The 19,267-nt window shown below is 48.6% G+C and overlaps 1 protein-coding gene across 2 annotated transcripts; it reads right to left on the bottom strand.

Moving 5' to 3' along the window:
- Positions 1–2,799: 2,799 nt before the first annotated feature.
- On the bottom strand, positions 2,800–13,003 carry IGBP1 (immunoglobulin binding protein 1). Of its 2 annotated transcripts, none has more exons than XM_040088989.2 (6): positions 12,810–13,003; positions 11,982–12,281; positions 10,625–10,820; positions 9,661–9,746; positions 8,907–9,010; positions 2,800–8,569 (listed from the first exon to the last, which is right to left on the bottom strand). In XM_040088989.2, the coding sequence occupies exons 1-6, from the start codon at positions 12,998–13,000 to the stop codon at positions 8,427–8,429; spliced, it is 1,020 nt and encodes a 339-aa protein (XP_039944923.1). In that variant the 5' UTR covers positions 13,001–13,003; the 3' UTR covers positions 2,800–8,426. The 2 variants fall into 2 exon arrangements, with proteins under 2 accessions (XP_039944923.1, XP_039944924.2); XM_040088990.2 differs by having other exon boundaries at positions 2,800–8,566; positions 12,810–12,999.
- Between the last annotated feature and the right edge of the window lie 6,264 nt (positions 13,004–19,267).

Below are 19,267 nucleotides of genomic sequence, written 5' to 3'. Positions count from 1 at the left end.
GTCTGTCGGGTGAGGTCGGACCCCTGGGTGCCACCAGCATGGCCTGTCCTCGCCGTGCACCACGGCAGGATTGTTATAAATGAAAAACGCTCCAATTTATTTATTGAAGGAAATTTATTAAAATATAGGTCCAAATAGAATTTTAGAGAGCAACGACAAAAAAAAAAAAAAAAAAACACACTATCAAAAAAGAAAAAAAGTCAGTGCCGAGCCCGGGTGTCGGCCCTGGGTGAGACACAGGTTTGACCGCTGCAGCAGAGGGTCTCCTGTGCTCCACCCCGACTGTCCTGTCTGAGCGATTCTTTATACGTTTTTTTTTTTTGCCTGAGGCTGAGTCCCTTTTCTTCTGTTTCGGACTACACGTATTCATGAGGAGTTCTTTCTCTGTAGCAAGTTGAACAAAACATATCCGGAGAATGATGAGCACCCGTGATCGTGTTCCCGGAATCGGGCATTGAGATGTATCTCTCTGATGGCCCTGGTTAACTCAATCTCCGGATATTTATCACATATTCATCACCCGGGCGTTCCTCGGATCACCTTGATGGATGGTCCATCTCCGAGCTGGCCACACTTATTGTAAATTAAGTCCTCCCTCCTTTGTCCAGGTGTTTTTGACATTATGTTGCAGTCTCTGGCTTGTGAGTTTTAAAGTTTATAAGAGTATATTTTAACAGTACATAAAATATATATATGACAATTTTATTTGCATGAATTATCATTGTCCTGGGGTGACTGTGTATCCCCAATCGTCTGTTGGGTGCAGGGGGGAGGGCAAGTGCGGTTTGTTTTTCCCCAGGAAAACTCTGCTCATCGGAGTGACCTTGAAGTGGGGGAGCTGGAACACGGCAAGACGAAAGAAGCTCTGTTGTTTTTTCCCCGGCAGTTAGTTTGTTTAGTGCTAGCGTAGTTAGACACTGTAGAATAGCTGAAGCTTTTTGCCTTTTTTTTCTTTTTCTTTTTTTGTCCTTTTTTTTCCTTCCTTTTTGCTTTTTTTGCCCTCTCCTCGGAACTGTTCCAACCTCTCCGGACTAAGGACCTGGGGAAGCACCGGGGGCCTCCACAGGGGACCCACCCCACCAAGACCAGCCCTGCACATCTCCTTTTCTCCCAACGTCAGCGGAGACAGAGTGGTGGAACACAGTGACGATCTTCAAGAGGAGACTGAGACGTTAATTTTGAGGAACTAAGGATTTTTTAGGAAAGTTAAGGTAATAAGTTGCTGAATTAGCTGAAGTAGATAGGTAATCTTTGTTCGCAGTTAACAGAAGCCGGATCTTAGATAAGCTACCCCGGATCTTGTAACTCATTTCTTGTCAGGTTTATGTTTATGTAGTTGTCCTTGTCATGAAAAACAGAATGTGGTAAATAAGACATAAGATAGCTGCAGATTTCCTGCTTAAAGGACCCATTGAACACAGGAAACTGTAAGTTCTACCAAGGAATCATTTGTCACGAATGCATTGAAAAGGTAGAAAGGTCAGGACGAGGAAGACTCATCTTACTTCCTCATTTTAGGTGACCCCTCCCCAAAATAGACCCCCGACTCATTTTAAGAAACAAAGTACGCATGCTTAATAGCCTTTTTGCCAATTAGCATACGAAGCGAGGAATGGGAGGTGACAGGGGTATGAATATGCATTTGTATTTTGGATATTCAACACTTTTGTAAATAAAAGACTTTGTAATTACCTGTGAATTTCGCAGTGTGAATTAGGGAAATATCCCGCGTGCTGCCCGGCCGTAATAAACATACACTTTCTAACTTTAAACTGTTAGAGAGTTTTTGTCCGTCACAGTTGGGTATCGATACTAGATCAATACCCATATTTCTTTAATAAGTCAAGACTTTCTTTAAGTTTGTTATCCCTCCGTAAGCGGCACAAAGCTCTTGTCATCGGGTATTGTGCTGGGAGTGCTTTGCCTGTTTAATAAACAGGATTTTTCCACTTCTCTCTGAGGAAGTCTTTTTCCCGAACCGGTTGGAGGAGGGGAGGGGGGCCCCGTGGGAGGGTTTCTCCCAAAATCTGCCTGAAACATACACATATAACAATCCCTCCCCTTCTACGTAAACATATTAATTCATGCTTTCTGTACCTTCTACAACTGGTTTTTACTGATGCTTGATACGAATTATCTCATTTCTCAACCTTTAGTTACTTTAAGGCTCATTATCCCAATCTTTCTCTGGAATTCCCCGAGACAATCTGTAGGCCTCTCCTTCCCCTTTTATCTGTTCCTCGAATCTGGCTAAGGCATCTGCTGCTCTATGGTGTACCTTTTCCTCTCCCAGTTTCATTATTTTTGATACCTGATTAGTTTTTCCCCTAGCACATTCTGGGTCTCTGGGCATGGCTGCTATTTGCATGCCTTGCACTACAGAATGTATCAGCCTAATAAAACAAGGTATCAGGCAGGGTAGAAATATGATCCCGGCTAGTGAACACAATATAAAAAATATTACCTTCTTCCACCATGCTCCGTCGAACACCTGATCCTACTAGGAGGCTTGGACTATGGAGTTCCATTTTTGTACTGGAACATGTGCTACCCTTTTAATTTCTGTTGCTAGGCTACTGATGGTTTCCCCATAGTCGTCAATCTCTATACAACATTCTGATTCATTAAATTTCCCACAGACCCCTCCCTCTTCTGCTAATAAATAGTCGAGGGCTATTCTGTTTTGATATACAAAGGCCCTCATCTGGGAGTGTTGTCTAGATAGCAGCTCGAGAGCATCAGAGGCGTGATTAGAAACTGTCACTGAGACACGCAAAGCAATCACGCGTAGACGAGAAATTTCGCAGGGCAGAGAGTTCCTCCATGCCAGCTCAAGCTGAGACAGGGCGGAGAGAGACCTCCTTGTTTATTTCTTACTTCTTATACATTTGTGGGTCTGGCTAAAGATTGGCTTCTGGGGTTAAACACCCCTCAGCCTCAGTGGCTAGACCAACTGTCAGTTACAATTGTTTTCAGGTTAGAAATATGCAAACAAAGGACAGAGAATGAAAAACAAAGGATTTGTTTATGTTACATATGTGGGAAAAAGGTAGAAACTGCTCATAATATTGTACAGTAACTAAAGATCTGACTCCATTTTATGAAAATTCAAAAGGCTATAAAAAACTCAGAAAAACCAGGGTAACAAGAAACAACCTCCACCACTGCCTGAAGTCTTATTGTGATATATGACCTAAAGTTAATTCGTGTTAGGTAATGTGATATGTAATTAATTCACGGTGAAATGTAGTGATATGCAATATAAAATTGATCTGTGTTCGGTCTGATTTAAGATCTGTAAACCTAAAGTGTGTTTAGGGTTAACAAAGACTAAAAGTGCAAGAAGGGGACACGGGGGTTGGGGAAAGAAAGAATTTCTGCCAGGAAAAACCTCGGGACAACCAACAAAACTAAAAGAATAGAAAGATGGGGAGATTGGCCATGCCTTCCCTGAAGATGGGCACGCTAACAATCAAACGATTTGGAGAAAATCAGTATCTTATGTGTTCTGGCCCGATTTAACATTTCCAAACCTTCTCCGGACCTGGCAATCATGGCATTGTTCCACTCTGAGAATCTATTCAACTGACCCAGGACCTGAACATGAATACCTAATGAAGCTACCACGAAGCAAGAGTTCTACGGTCGCTGTCCACTCTCAGCAAAAGACTGTATAAAAACCAGCAGTGCTGGGCACAATTTGTGAACAGAGGGGGTTACGGAGCGATAGAGTCCATTACCATGTTCACCCAGTGCCGAAACCCCGGGGTTCGACGCTGTTCCTTTTAATTGTAGCTGTTAGAGACTAAATTTAAGTCTCGAAATAAAATTCTAAATTTTGATTTACAGAATTTAGCGTGTCGATTTGTTACGGCTCCCATCCGTTTTTCATATTGCCAGGATGGGTGTGTTATGTCAGGACATGCATGGTTCCAGGATCCCCTTTGCTATTAAATCCTCTATTATGGGCTTTAATCCTCGCCTCCCCTCCAGGGAGATAGGGTAATGCTTCACCCTCATGGGGTCCTCTGGTCTCTCGATTTCGATCGAGATAGGTTCCATTTCCAGTCTCCCTGCCTCCCTTCCAGTGTGCCACACCTTGGGGTTAATTTCCCTCTCATCCTCGAGGGTCAATTTATATAAACTCACTATCAATTTGGAATCTTTCACTTAGCTCGGGCCCTTTTCCCACCAGTTGAATATGATTTCTTTGAGCATAAATGGACTCAGTTGGCAGTCAGAGCGGTGGAACGGAATAGGACACTGGGTCCAGGTGATCCTAGGCATATGGTTAATACCGATATGCTACTGGGAACAGGCAATTATACCAGGGCCGAAGGGCAGGCTGGTTTTGAGCCCTTGGTCCAGGAGCAGTGACAGCAGACAGGCATGGCAGCCCTGGTTCAGACCATACAGCTGGCTACTCCACAGCAGTCCTTTGTAACGGTCGTCCAGGGAGCTGATGAGCCCTTCCTGTGCTTTGCAGGACGGCTGACTGCTGCAGTTGAGAAGCAGGTGAGTGATCCTGCGGCAAGGAAGCTCATGCTTCAGTTCCTTGCTCGAAGCAACTGCAATGCTGTTTGCAAGAGGATAATTGAGGCGCTTCCTGGGGAACCACCCATGTTGCAGATGGTTGAGGCCTGTGCAAAGGTAACCCCTTCCAGCCAACAGATGGTTGCCGTAGCTATGGCTGTACAGCCAGCCATGGCTACGGTTGTCCAACCAACGGTGACTACGGCGGTCCAGCCGGCCGTGCCTGCGGCCGTGCAACCAGCTGTGGCTGCTGCTGTGCAGCCTGCTTGGGTCGTTCCCCAGGGGGTGCACCAGCAGCAATGGGGTGCTCGGACCAGGAAGAAACAGGGTGGAAAGGCACAGAAGCCTATGGCTGTCTTGTTTCATTGTGCATGATGCGGAAGGCCGAATCACGCTGCGAATGTGTGTAAGGCGACAGTGCATGTGAATGGTCAGCCATTGGGCAGTTCGGGAAACGCAACGCGGAGCGCGAAGGCGAGACGTGTGCCGACACAAATGTCTCTGCCTCAGCCCCAACCAATGGAGATCTGCTCAGCAGGCTTGCAGCCAGCACCCGCGGTTCAGCAGGTGTTGATGTCTGCACAGCCGAGTCTGTCGTGATTGATTTGGACAAAATACACAAGGTTCCCCTGGATGCCTTTGGTCCCTTGGGTGATGGCATGAGTGCTTTCTTGATGGGGAGATCCAGTGCCACCATTCAAGGTATCATGGTGCACCTGGACTGATTGATGCGGATTTTTCGGGACAGATTCATGCAATGGTCTCCACACCCACCCCTCCTCTGACTATCCCAAAATGCACATGAATTGCTCAACTTGTTCCTTTTAAGTCTTGTTTCCAGAACCAAGGACCAGTCGCGAGGAGACGGTGGCTTTGGCTCTACAGGGCCACCTCAAGTGCGTTGGACTGCTGTCCTGACCAAAGACCGTCCTGAGACGCTGTGTACCGTGTCCATGGTTGGTGCCACGCCATCGAAGATTCACCTTCGTGGTCTCCTAGAGACCGGGGCCGACGTGAGCATTCTCTCCCTGGCCGCTTGGCCCCCGCAGTGGCCTTTGAGCCTGGCAAAGACATCGATCTCGGGCTTAGGAGGAACGAAGCAATGCTACGTGAGCCAGAATCCCGTGGCCATCACGAACCCGGAGGGACAGACGGCCATAATTTGGCCTCATGTTGCTGAGATTGCTCAGAACCTCTGAGGGAGGGATGATTTGGCCGCATGGGGGGTGCGATTGGGAACGGATTTTTGATTGGGGTCACTGTGATGAAGGGCACAGAGTGTCCCACGCCTCCTTTATGGTGGCTGGTGGACAGACCCATCTGGGAGAACCAGTGGCCCCTCCCTCATGACAAGTTAATCGCCCTTCGTGAACTCGTACAGGAGCAGTTGGATCAGGGGCATTTGGAACCATCTACCAGTCCCTGGAACACTCCTGTCTTTTGTATCAAAAAGAAGTCTGGGAAATGGAGGTTGCTACAAGACCTCCGAAAGATCAATGCCGTGATGGAAGGCATGGGGACATTGCAGGCAGGCATGCCATCGCCTACCATGCTTCCTGCAGACTGGCTGGTCCTCATCGTGGATCTGAAGGATTGTTTTTTTATGATCCCTCTGCATCCCGATGACAGACCAAAATTTGCCTTCACGGTACCAACAATAAATAATGCCGAGCCCGCACCGCGGTATCAATGGAAAGTTTTGCCTCAGGGCATGCGAAATTCGCCGGTGTTATGCCAATGGTATGTGGCCTGTGCCTTGTCTGGAGTTCGCAAGCGGTTTCCTGATGCTCACATCTGTCATTATATGGACGACATTTTGGTGGCTGCGCCCACCCAGTATGAGCTGCTGAGGCTACAGCCTCAGTTGTTGGATGCTCTGCATTCACATGGACTGCAGGTGGCTCCAGAAAAGGTACAACAACAACCTCCCTGGAAATATTTGGAGGTCAAAATTCTGGAACGGACAATCCGTCAGCAGGAGGTGCAATTTGTGCAATCGGTGAAGACACTGAATGATGCTCAGAAGCTGGTAGGTGTCATCACTTGGTTACGTCCTTACTTGGGACTGACCACAGCACAACTGTCTCCCTTGTTTGAATTGTTGAAAGGGGATACTTATTTAAAGTCACCTCGTGAATTGACCCCTGAGGCACGCAAAGTGCTGGAGGAGGTTCAGCAAGCTGTTTCGGCTCGCCAGGTGTACCGCATTGAACCTTCCATTGATGTCACTGTGTTCATCACCACTCCTGATTTACATCCTACAGGTATCATCGGCCAATGGAATGATGATTGGACTGATCCTCTGCACATCTTGGAATGGGTCTTCCTGCCTCATCAGCCGCATAAGACGGCGACGGTGCTGTTTGAATTGATTGTGCCCTTGATAATCAAGTGCCGGCAACGCTGTTTGCAATTGATGGGTGCAGATCCATCAAAGATCATACTCCCGGTTCAGAGGGAGGAATTTGATTGGAGCTATGCAAACAATGTTTCGCTGCAAAGTGCTCTCGAGGGTTTTTCAGGGCAGATCACTTATCATCTGCCTAGCCACAAGCTATTGCAAGTGGCGAAAAATACTCAATTTCCTCTACGACCCAAAAATAGCCAAGAGCCAGTGCAAGGACCCACCGTCTTCACTGACGGTTCGGGCAAAACAGGAAAAGCCATTGTTACCTGGCAGGATGGATCTGAGTGGCAGGTTTTGGAAAGCCCTGAGGATGGGTCAGCCCAACTGGTTGAACTAAAGGCTGCTGTCATGGCATTTGAGAAATTTTCCCAGGAATGTTTCAATTTGATCACGGATTCAGCCTATGTTGCCGACATCGCACAGCGATTGGGTTATTCAGTTTTGAAGGAGGTGAAAACCGACAATGGTCCTGCTTATGCCTCACAGCAGGTACGGCAGTTCCTACAGTCATGGGGTGTGTCACATAACTTTGGCATCCCTCATTCTCCAACGGGACAGGCGATTGTAGAACGCGCTCACGGTGCACTCAAGCGTGTTCTTCAAAAACAAAAACGGGGAATGCAGGGTGAAACCCCGCACAGTCGGTTGGCAAAGGCTTTGTACACCATCAATCACCTTACGGTGCCGCAGAACTCAAATAATCCTGTCATTTTGAACCATCATCTCTTGTTGCAGGCTTTGGACGGTGAGCAACAGCCTCGAGTGAAGGTACAGGTCTGAAATTTAGTCACCAAGCAATGGGAAGGACCCCATGACCTAATCGCTATGGGGCGAGGGTATGCGTGTGTGTCCACAGACACTGGGACACGCTGGCTACCTTCAAAGTGTGTCCGTCCTGACCTGCGACCACAGAGGCAGAATTCGGCCGACAGGCAAGGTGGAAGCCGTGATCAACTTGAAAGTCACCAAGTGGATGAATCCTCGAGTGATCACTCGGATGATTCCTCCACAGACAGTGACTGAACTTGTATATATTCCCTTTGTAAATTTGTTCATTTTTCTTGTTCTGTTTTTTCTTTTTTGTAAAGTTAAAAGGGTGAGATGTTACCCTGGTTTTTCTGAGTTTTTTATAGCCTTTTGATTTTCATAAATGGAGTCAGATCTTTTTAGTTATTGTACAATATTAAAAGCAGTTCTACCTTTTTCCCACAGATGTAACATAAACAAATCCTTTGTTTTTCATTCTCTGTCCTTTGTTTGCATATTTCTAACCTGAAAACAATTGTAACTGCCCCTCCAAGCTCTGGGGCTCCCCCAGCACAACCAGTGCCCCCAGTCTGACATGGAATGCGAAGGTGTCACGTGTCCTCCTGCCATCCTGCCCACCCAGGGAATTCCTGGATGCTCCACCTATGTACACTGTATTCCCTCCTCCCTCTCCAGACTGTTCTCCCAGGATCTCCAGGCCCTGCTGGCAGCCAGAGCATCAGCCCATGTTGTGCCTGTTGCCATAGCCCCAAGGGTGTGTGTCCTTCCAGTCATCCCAGTCCCGAGCTTTCTGAAGAGCTTCCTCATCCTCCTCCTCCGTCTCCTGCTGATGCTTTTGCAGCTCCTCATCACCTGCACCTGCTGGAGGGGAGGAACAGGGAGGAGATCCAGGTTCTCCAAAGCCCTGCTGGGAGCTGGGCTTGCCAGGCAGCAGGAGTGAGAACCGTGGAACAGGATGGGTTGGAAGGGATCTTAAAGCCCATCCAGTGCCACCAGGGACACCTCCCACAGTCCCAGGTTGTTCCAAGCCTTGTCCAACCTGACCTTGGACAGGCCAAGCACAGTCTAACCCAGCTGTTCTCCTAATAAAGCTGGGATTCTTCCACAGTCACAGGTGCTCCATACCCTGCACACATCCCTGTTCACCCACCCCCTCAAGAGGCTTCCCGAAACCCCTGTTTCCATTTCCATTCCATACCTGGAACCCTCTGTGGGGGGGACACAATTCCCTGCCTCCGGCGCTGCTCGTACCAGTCATCCACAGTCATGGTGGGCAGCCCGGGATAGCCAGCTCCAAACACCCTGCAGTGGGACAAACCAGCCAAAACCAGGCAGTGAAATCCCCTGGAATGAGCAGGAACAGAGGCAAGAGGCACAGGGCTATTCCATGATCCCATCTCTGCTAAGGATACAAGGATGTCACCAAGGCAGGCTTGAGGAAGGCTTTGGGGTGACCCAGTGTGGCCTTCCCATGCCCAAGGGAAAGATGGAGAGGGCCTGGAGTGGCAGGACACAGGGAATGGCTTCCCACTGCCAGAGGGCAGGGTTAGATGGGATATTGGGAAGGAATTCTCCCCTGTGAGGGTGGGGAGGCCCTGGCACAGGGGGCCCAGAGAAGCTGTGACTGCCCCTGGATCCCTGGAAGTGTCCAAGGCCAGGCTGGACAGGGCTTGGAGCAACCTGGAATAGGGGAAAGTGGCCCCGGGACACCCCTGGGAACTGAAGCAGATACATGGAAAGCTCAGCATAAATTATGTCCCAGGCATGACAGAAAATCTGGTTTCTATCCCATTCTGTGCATTAGGTGCTGAAATTCCTGCACAGATTTCAGGGTGCCACAAACTCAAGTGCAGACATGAAGGTACCACCTGGATTTCTGCACTTGATGGGATATTTTAGGTTTGACAGGAGAACACTGCCCCAAAGGGTGGTTGGATCATCTCAATCCATACCTGGCCTGTGCAGCATCCCGGGTGAGGATGAAAGGTTTCACCAGAGTTCTGGCTGGCCGGAAAGGGCCATGGGGACCTGCTGGAGCCTGGGGATGCAAACAACAGTCACCAGGGAATTGAGGGGATGAGAATTCCCCCTCTGCTTCCCATCCTGAAGTTATTAAAGGTCTTGGAGAGGAGAAACACCTCAGCTGTCAGAGCAACACCCAAGGATGGAGAATTCAGGCCTGAATTTGGTTTATATCAGGAATTGCAACTGTGCCTGTACAGGAATCACTTCCTGTGTTTCTGTGCCACCTGTTGGGGTCAAAGCAGAGCTGCCAAGGCTGAGCTCAGAGCAGAGCAGGAAATGTTGTTTATTGTTCCAGTGGAACATTCTGAACCCATCATTCCATGGCATCCCCAGGACACCTCGGAGGAGCTGAGTCCTGCAATGCCAAAAAATGACCCCCCCAAACCAGCCCAGCCAGGAGGCTGTGCCAGCACATCAGGAGCTGCTGTTCCCAGCAGACATCCCAGGTCACAGAAATCCTGGACACAACACTCTGCACAGGGATTGCAGGTCTGTGGGAATGTTCTGTCATTCCAAGTGGGCTGATAACACCTGGACACGCTGCAGACCAGGTATGGAGGCTTGACAGAAACCATAAGAGTCTTACTTTAATTTCCAAATCCAATTGTTCTTCAGAATTAGGTATCTGCAGAAAAGCCTTTGCACAGCCCAGTTCAGCTCCAATATTCCAAGCTCCAGCATTCTACAGGCTGGGATTGTGGGGAAGGCGTGGCAGCAGAGCCCAACCCAAAACTCAGAATTCAGAATGAAGAAAACTCCATCAGCTCATGCTGTGATTGAGCTCAATTCCAACTGGGAAGTCACTGAATAAAACTCTGTCACTGAATTCCTCTGGGATTCATCCCTCCATGCCCATCCCACAGCATCTGCATCCCAGGAGAGCTCCCTCACCGGCCTGGCTGCATCTCTGCTCCCCAGGATCACCAGCTCCTGGTCAATGCTCTCAATCTCCTCCAGGCTGGTGCCAATCCATTTCTGGATCTGGAGGGTGTAAAATTCCCGGATCTGATCCTCATCCGCTGTCCCGCTCTCCACGGAGCTGCTCATGGAGGCCAATTTGCTCTCCAGCTCCTTCTTCTGTTTGTATCTGGCTCAAACACAGCAAAATCAGATCATGGAATCATTTTTTTCCAGCCCAGGGGTCTTTATGACCCTAAGAGGATCAACCAAAATTAATGGAAGTTATGCTAATTCCTGTTGGAATTTCAGCCTCTCCTGTCTGTTAAAATCAGCTGTAAAATTACATTAAATTCAGAGGGGCCTCAATGATTTTATTCTTCTCCTAAACATTGAGGAATCCTTGGAAATTGAAGCCTTCCTGGTAAAATTAGGCAAGACTGGAAACATCAGTCTCCTGGAGAAAGCAGGACTGAGAAAATCAATGGAATGGCTAGTTTGAGTTGATTCCATGTCACACAAACACAATAAAACGCTTTTCCAACTTCTGTCTCAGGTGGTTTTGTGTGTGCAGGCATTTTTTTAAATACAATTTTGGCTTTTTGGACTTTTTGACCTATTCAGGAATTAGTTATTAAAGGGAAGAACTCCCTATATAATAAACTTCCAGGGTAAATTTATCTTTACTTTTTCAGGAATTATTTATTAAAGGGGAAATTACTCCTATGAAACACTTCCAAACTAAATCCTTGTGTCCTCCTTCCCTCAGTTATTGTCACCTGAAGAATGAACAATAAGAGCCAAGAAACCTTTGGGAGCTGAGAGGACAAGGAGCATAAAAGAGTAATTCTAAAAAGAAACCCTTCCCAATTAGAATATAAATAATATTTTTCTATGCTTTTGTACACAATTTAAGCAAGTCCAGCCCAGTTTGAACCTTCCAGTGCTGCCACAATGAGCAACTTGGTGACCAAAATCCCAACCAAAGCACCAAAGGCACCAACCACCTTTTTTCAAGCTTAATTGAACCCACTGGTAGGAAACTTCCAGTTTGGAAGTCTTTATGCTGCCAGCAGCGATTAAAGAACTAATTGTAAGATTAATTATGACAGATTAAAGAGCTGAGTTTAAGTTTTTGAGCAGTTTTTTTCTCAGAGACCAGAAACTGGAGACACAAATGTCCCTCCCCAGCTCTACCCATTAAACAGAGCTGCATCTCTTAAGATGAGCATTTTATTATCAAATTATTCCAATGCCCAGAGAAGCTCTTCCCTGTCCAACCCTGCACTGCCTCAGGCTCCCACTCCTCCCAGAGTGCTTCCCAGAGCCCTTCCCACTACACAGAGCCCACCTTTCAATTTTGGCTGTCCTGCTCATGGCCATGGCCACCAGGTTGGGCTGGGTGGGGTCCCAGGGGGCCGAGGGGCTCCTGGATTCCTCCTCGCCGGGGGTGCTGGAGGGCAGCTGGAAAGATCCCAGCCCGTAGTTCCTGCAGAGCTTGAGGAAGCGCAGGAAGTGCTCCCGGGCACTCTCCAGGTGTTCCCTTCTCCTGCTCAGGTCCACCTGCTTCAGCGTCAGGGCTCCCAGCAGCGCCGGCAGCAGCATGAACTTCAGGTCGGCTGAGGCGATTTCCTCCAGCTCCTCGTTCTCACTGCGAGAGAGAGAGCAGGGAGGCAGGAAATGGAAGAGAGATGGGAAAAGGGTTAGAGTCATCCTGCGAGGGGCGGCTGAGGGAGCTGGGAAAGGGGCTCAGCCTGGAGAAAAGGAGGCTCAGGAGGGACCTTGTGGCTCTGCACAACTCCCTGACAGGAGGGGACAGCCGGGGGGGATCGGGCTCTGCTGCCAGGGAACAGGGACAGGAGTACAGGGAACGGCCTCAAGCTGTGCCAGGATGGGTCCAGGTTGGACAGCAGCAGGAATTTCTACATGGAAAGGGCGGTCACACATTGGAAGGGGCTGCCCAGGGAGGTGGTGGAGTCTCTACCCATGGAGGTGTCCAAGGAACGCCCAGACGTGGCACTCAGTGCTCTGGGCTGGTGACAAAGTGGGGATCGGTTACAGGTTGGACTCGATGGTCTTGGAGATCTTGTTCAACCTCAGTGATTCTGGGATTCTGTCCCGCTCCCGCCCCACCTCTGCCCTGCCCGGGGACCCTTCCTGTCCCCACAGACGCGCTCACCTGAACAGCTCCAGCTGCGCCACCATGGCCGCCGCCCGCTGCAACGCGTCCAGCCCCTGCCGCACCTTCTCCTGCACGGCTGGGGCTCCCGAGGAGGGCTCGGTGCTGGCCTCCAGTTCGTCCCAGAGCCGCCTTCCCAACGCCAGCAGCTCCGCCAGCCGGGGGCCGCCCGCGCCCGCCTCCGCCATCATGGGCCGGGAACGGCGCCGCCGCCACTTCCGGCGCGGCCCGGCACAACCATACCTCACCCCGGCCGCCATCTTGGGGAGGTCACAGCTATAGCTACAACGGGCGCCATCTTGGGGAGGGCAAAGACACAGCCGGAGGGGGGGGGGGGGGGGGGGGGGGGGGGGTGCGTGCGCCGCCATGTTGGTGAGGGCAGGCTGAGGGGCAGTGGCCCCGGTGGGCGCCGTGATGGCCCCGCGCTCGTCCCGAGGCCGTGGAGATCCCGGAGCCCCCGCGGCGGGCGGGCACCGCGGGCAGGAGGGGCTCGGTGCGGCCGGGGGCGCTCAGAGGCCACCAGTGCTTCACACTTTTCCCTGCCCGGTCCTGCCTGGCGCACCGGCCCGCACGGGTCCTGGCAGGGATCGCTGGGTTTAGTCTGGGAAACTGGGAAAAATGTGGATAATTAGATAAAATCGCAGAAAACAACTGTTTTCCCGCTGTATAAAAGGGGTACACAGTGGAGATCCTCCATCGTGCAGTACTGGATTGAGACGTTAATTTTGAGGAACTAAGGATTTTTTAGGAAAGTTAAGATAATAAGTTGCTGAATTAGCTGAAGTAGATAGGTAATCTTTGTTCGCAGTTAACAGAAGCCGGATCTTAGATAAGCTACCCCGGATCTTGTAACTCATTTCTTGTCAGGTTTATGTTTATGTAGTTGTCCTTGTCATGAAAAACAGAATGTGGTAAATAAGACATAAGATAGCTGCAGATTTCCTGCTTAAAGGACCCATTGAACACAGGAAACTGTAAGTTCTACCAAGGAATCATTTGTCACGAATGCATTGAAAAGGTAGAAAGGTCAGGACGAGGAAGACTCATCTTACTTCCTCATTTTAGGTGACCCCTCCCCAAAATAGACCCCCGACTCATTTTAAGAAACAAAGTACGCATGCTTAATAGCCTTTTTGCCAATTAGCATATGAAGTGAGGAATGGGAGGTGACAGGGGTATGAATATGCATTTGTATTTTGGATATTCAACACTTTTGTAAATAAAAGACTTTGTAATTACCTGTGAATTTCGCAGTGCGAATTAGGGAAATATCCCGCGTGCTGCCCGGCCGTAATAAACATACACTTTCTAACTTTAAACTGTTAGAGAGTTTTTGTCCGTCGCAGTTGGGTATCGATACTAGATCAATACCCATATTTCTTTAATAAATCATTTTGGCGAGCCAGGCAGGAGACTGCTCTCTCTGGCCGTGGGGCCAGCGGGGTCCAGGACCCCTCTGGGCGCCCACCCGGAATTTTCTGGGAAGAGGGCTCCTGCGGTCCCGCTGACCACCCGGGGAAAGACCAGAACCTGCTGGAACTATGGACAAAAGGTATGTTTATATTTGAAAATAGGTACCTTGGTATAGGCAGTTGGTAAGACACTGAGAGACGTCTCGTGCACAACATACGCCTCTTGGGTTTGTTTGTAAAAGTTGTGACAGCTCTGCGGAGCTTGGTATCAGTGGTTTGGTAGTCCGTGTCCCGTAGTGGGGACAGCGGCAACCTGTCTTTGTTGTGTCATCTTGCAGTTTAAAGGTGCCTTGGTAGTCCGTGTCCCGTAGTGGGGACAGCGGTAACCGTTTTTTTGTTGTGTCATCTTGCAATTTAAAGATGACTTGGTAGTCCGTGTCCCGTGAGGGGGCAGCGGCGGCAGTGAAATAACCGGTGTTGTTGTTGTGTATTAGGAGCAGCGGTGGCTCCGGTTACAGTTTGTGGTTCAAAGGTACCTTGACAATCCGTAATCCGTGTGGCGAGCCCGTGCTGGGACGCGAAGGGTCCCGTTGTGGGTCCCGGAAAATCCCGATTGCGGCCCCGAGTGCACGGAGTGTGTGTGGTGTGAATGGATCCGTGTTCTGTGGTCTCGTGGTTTTGTGTGTTTGTGTCTTTAGGTGTGGAAGAATTATTGGTGCATGTATCGTGGTCTGTGGGAGTTTGTGTAAGCGTTTTGATTTGTGTGATTTTGGACTGTGTTACTAACGTGTGTAAATGGTTTTAGGAGTTTTGCAAGCTTGAAGTTGTAAAACCTTTTGAATTCCCCGCCTGATCAGTGGAGGGATACCTCTGTTTGAGAGATTGGAAGGATTTAAAGTGTTTGTGTTGTATCCTGATTGTGTGCTATAGGGGAATTAGACTGTGTGTGAGCTTGAACAGCGTGTGCTTTTGGCAACAAGATTTTGCTGACGTTTTGCTAGGTGGAAAAAAACAAAACAAAACAAACAAACAAAAAACAAACAAACAAAGAAAAAACAAAAAAAAACCCAAAAACATTTGTGTAAGTTTAAATTGTTTATTTTTGAACTAAAAGGAGCAAGCGGCGTAAGGAGGTTTGAAACCTGAGCCAGCCCCAGGAATTGGGAGGGGGTGATTTGTTTCCCTGGTAACCGCGGGGGAATCCAGGCTCTGCAGCCTCGGGCCGCATCTCTAAACTCCCTGTAAAACCCTAAGAAGTTCTTTTGGCGAGTGAGTGTTTTAGTTAAAGGGAAAAAGGTTTTGCTTGTTTGTGAGGCTTGCAGTTGCTAGAGTGTGTGGCAATATTTTAAAGTCCTGGTGGTGCAGTCCTTAACCACAGAGTGGAGAGGCAGCGTGGGATCAGGGTTACCCCCCCACCTCCTTCTCACGGCGGGATCTGTGTGTGGTGTCCCGGCCGAAATCGGTAGGATTTTTCGGCGAGACCTTGTTGAAACTTCTGGTGGAGTGTGTTTGGGGTCGTGAGGGACCCCTGGCTATTTTCTTTGCGAGCCTAAATCGGTTGGTGTTTGGAGTTGGGTCTCTCTAAGAAAAGGCTTTGATTGTGTGCAGAAAGCAGAGAGCCCAGAACTTATGCCCAGAGCTAGCAGAAATAGCCGATAAATTTTTGGTGCTGAGAAGGGCAATTGAAGTAGTCTACTTTGTGTTTTGTAACATCTCGGACCAAAAGGGATTCTAAACATGGGGGCAAATGAGAGCAAAGAGATTCCCAGAGGAAGCCCTTTAGGGTGTATCTTAACACACTGGAAGGAACTGGTGGGCTGTGGTGGTACCGAAACTAAGAGGGAGCTTGCTAAGCTTTGTACACAATGGTGGCCATTATATAAACTTGATGAAGGTGTGAAGTGGCCAGTAAACGGTACACTGGACTATGAGACATTATTACAATTGATGCTTTTCCTTCGGCGTGAACAAAAGTGGCAAGAAGTAGCTTATGCTGATATGTTTTTCACTCTCAGGAATCATCCCGAGTGGGAAAGGGATTGTGGAATGAGGTCACCATCTGATCCTTTAGTATTAGCCCTTGAAAAGGACAATAAAGCTACTAAAGGGAAGCCCAAACGGTGTTGTAGTACTGAGACGTTAATTTTGAGGAACTAAGGATTTTTTTAGGAAAGTTAAGATAATAAGTTGCTGAACTAGCTGAAGTAGATAGGTAATCTTTGTTCGCAGTTAACAGAAGCCGGATCTTAGATAAGCTACCCCGGATCTTGTAACTCATTTCTTGTCAGGTTTATGTTTATGTAGTTGTCCTTGTCATGAAAAACAGAATGTGGTAAATAAGACATAAGATAGCTGCAGATTTCCTGCTTAAAGGACCCATTGAACACAGGAAACTGTAAGTTCTACCAAGGAATCATTTGTCACGAATGCATTGAAAAGGTAGAAAGGTCAGGACGAGGAAGACTCATCTTACTTCCTCATTTTAGGTGACCCCTCCCCAAAATAGACCCCCGACTCATTTTAAGAAACAAAGTACGCATGCTTAATAGCCTTTTTGCCAATTAGCATACGAAGCGAGGAATGGGAGGTGACAGGGGTATGAATATGCATTTGTATTTTGGATATTCAACACTTTTGTAAATAAAAGACTTTGTAATTACCTGTGAATTTCGCAGTGCGAATTAGGGAAATATCCCGCGTGCTGCCCGGCCGTAATAAACATACACTTTCTAACTTTAAACTGTTAGAGAGTTTTTGTCCGTCACAGTTGGGTATCGATACTAGATCAATACCCATATTTCTTTAATAAATCATTTTGGCGAGCCAGGTAGGAGACTGCTCTCTCTGGCCGTGGGGCCAGCGGGGTCCAGGACCCCTCTGGGCGCCCACCCGGAATTTTCTGGGAAGAGGGCTCCTGCGGTCCCGCTGACCACCCGGGGAAAGACCAGAACCTGCTGGAACTACGGACAAAAGGTATGTTTATATTTGAAAATAGGTACCTTGGTATCGGCGGTTGGTAAGACACTGAGAGACGTCTCGTGCACAACATACGCCTCTTGGGTTTGTTTGTAAAAGTTGTGACAGCTCTGCGGAGCTTGGTATCAGTGGTTTGGTAGTCCGTGTCCCGTAGTGGGGACAGCGGCAACCTGTCTTTGTTGTGTCATCTTGCAGTTTAAAGGTGCCTTGGTAGTCCGTGTCCCGTAGTGGGGACAGCGGTAACCGGTTTTTTGTTGTGTCATCTTGCAATTTAAAGATGACTTGGTAGTCCGTGTCCCGTGAGGGGGCAGCGGCGGCAGTGAAATAACCGGTGTTGTTGTTGTGTATTAGGAGCAGCGGTGGCTCCGGTTACAGTTTGTGGTTCAAAGGTACCTTGACAATCCGTAATCCGTGTGGCGAACCCGTTCTGGGACGCGAAGGGTCCCGTTGTGGGTCCCGGAAAATCCCGATTGCGGCCCCGAGTGCACGGAGTGTGTGTGGTGTGAACGGATCCGTGTTCTGTGGTCTCGTGGTTTTGTGTGTTTGTGTCTTTAGGTGTGGAAGAATTATTGGTGCACCGTATGTATCGTGGTCTGTGGGAGTTTGTGTAAGCGTTTTGATTTGTGTGATTTTGGAGTGTGTTAGTAATCTGTGTAAATGGTTTTAGGAGTTTTGCAGGCTTGAAGTTGTAAAAGCCTTTTGAATTCCCCGCCTGATCAGTGGAGGGATACCTCTGTTTCCAAGAGCGGAAGGATTTAAAGTGTTTGTATTGTATCCAGATTGTGTGCTGGAGGGGAATTAGACTGTGTGAGAGCTTGAACAGCGAGTGCTTTTGGCAACAAAACTTTGCTTACGGTTTGTTAGGTGAAAAAAGTATTTGTGTAAGTTTAAATTGTTTGTTTTTGAACTAAAAGGAGCAAGCGGCGTAAGGAGGTTTGAAACCTGAGCCAGCCCCAGGAATTGGGAGGGGGTGATTTGTTTCCCCGGTAACCGCGGGGGAATCCAGGCTCTGCAGCCTCGGGCCGCATCTCTAAACTCCCTGTAAAACCCTAAGAAGTTCTTTTGGCGAGTGAGTGTTTTAGTTAAAGGGAAAAAGGTTTTGCTTGTTTGTGAGGCTTGCAGTTGCTAGAGTGTGTGTGGCAATATTCTAAAGTCCTGGTGGTGTAGTCCTTAACCACAGAGGAGTGGAGAGGCAGCGTGGGATCAGGGTTACCCCCCCACCTCCTTCTCACGGAGGGATTTGTGTGTGGTGTCCCGGCCGAAATCCGTAGGATTTTTCGGCGGGACCTTGTTGAAACTTCTGGTGGAGTGTGTTTGGGGTCGTGAGGGACCCCTGGCTATTTTCTTTGTGAACCTAAAACGGTTGGTGTTTGGAGTTGGGTCTCTCTAAGAAAAGGCTTTGATTGTGTGCAGAAAGCAGAGAGCCCAGAACTTATGCCCAGAGTTAGCAGAAATAGCCGATAAATTTTTGTGCTGAGAGGCGCAATTGAAGTAGTCTACTTTGTGTTTTGTAACATCTTGGACCAAAAGGGATTCTAAACATGGGGGCAAATGAGAGCAAAGAGATTCCCAGAGGAAGCCCTTTAGGGTGTATCTTAACACACTGGAAGGAACTGGTGGGCTGTGGTGGTACCGAAACTAAGAGGGAGCTTGCTAAGCTTTGTACACAATGGTGGCCATTATATAAACTTGATGAAGGTGTGAAGTGGCCAGTAAACGGTACACTGGACTATGAGACATTATTACAATTGATGCTTTTCCTTCGGCGTGAACAAAAGTGGCAAGAAGTAGCTTATGCTGATATGTTTTTCACTCTCAGGAATCATCCCGAGTGGCAAAGGGATTGTGGAAGGAGGTCACCATCTGATCCTTTAGTATTAGCCCTTGAAAAGGATAATAAAGCTACTAAAGGGAAGCCCAAACGGTGTTGTAGTACCTGCTCGATAAATCAGAGGTGCACCCATCCTGACAAAGTATACCAAGCAGAGGCTTTGGAACAAGAGACAGAAGACATACTTAAGCCAGCCCCTAGGAGGCAGGAAAGGAGGAGGGTGGTGGGGGACGCAAATT

Source organism: Hirundo rustica, chromosome W (assembly GCF_015227805.2).
Source record: "Hirundo rustica isolate bHirRus1 chromosome W, bHirRus1.pri.v3, whole genome shotgun sequence".
NCBI lineage: Eukaryota > Metazoa > Chordata > Aves > Passeriformes > Hirundinidae > Hirundo > Hirundo rustica.
The sequence above is the reverse complement of the archived record's forward strand: the minus strand, read 5'-3'. Positions and strand labels throughout refer to the sequence as shown.

Bases quoted from the DNA above. Each gene is read 5' to 3' on its own strand.
- IGBP1 (XM_040088989.2), bottom strand. From the start codon at position 13,000: ATGATGGCGGAGGCGGGCGCGGGCGGCCCCCGGCTGGCGGAGCTGCTG. The intron at 12,282-12,809 runs GTGAGCGCGTCT...TCTCTCTCGCAG, and splicing joins GCGCAGCTGGAGCTGTTCAG to TGAGAACGAGGAGCTGGAGG. The intron at 8,570-8,906 runs GTATGGAATGGA...CCTCCCCTCCAG, and splicing joins CCCCCCACAGAGGGTTCCAG to CAGGTGCAGGTGATGAGGAG.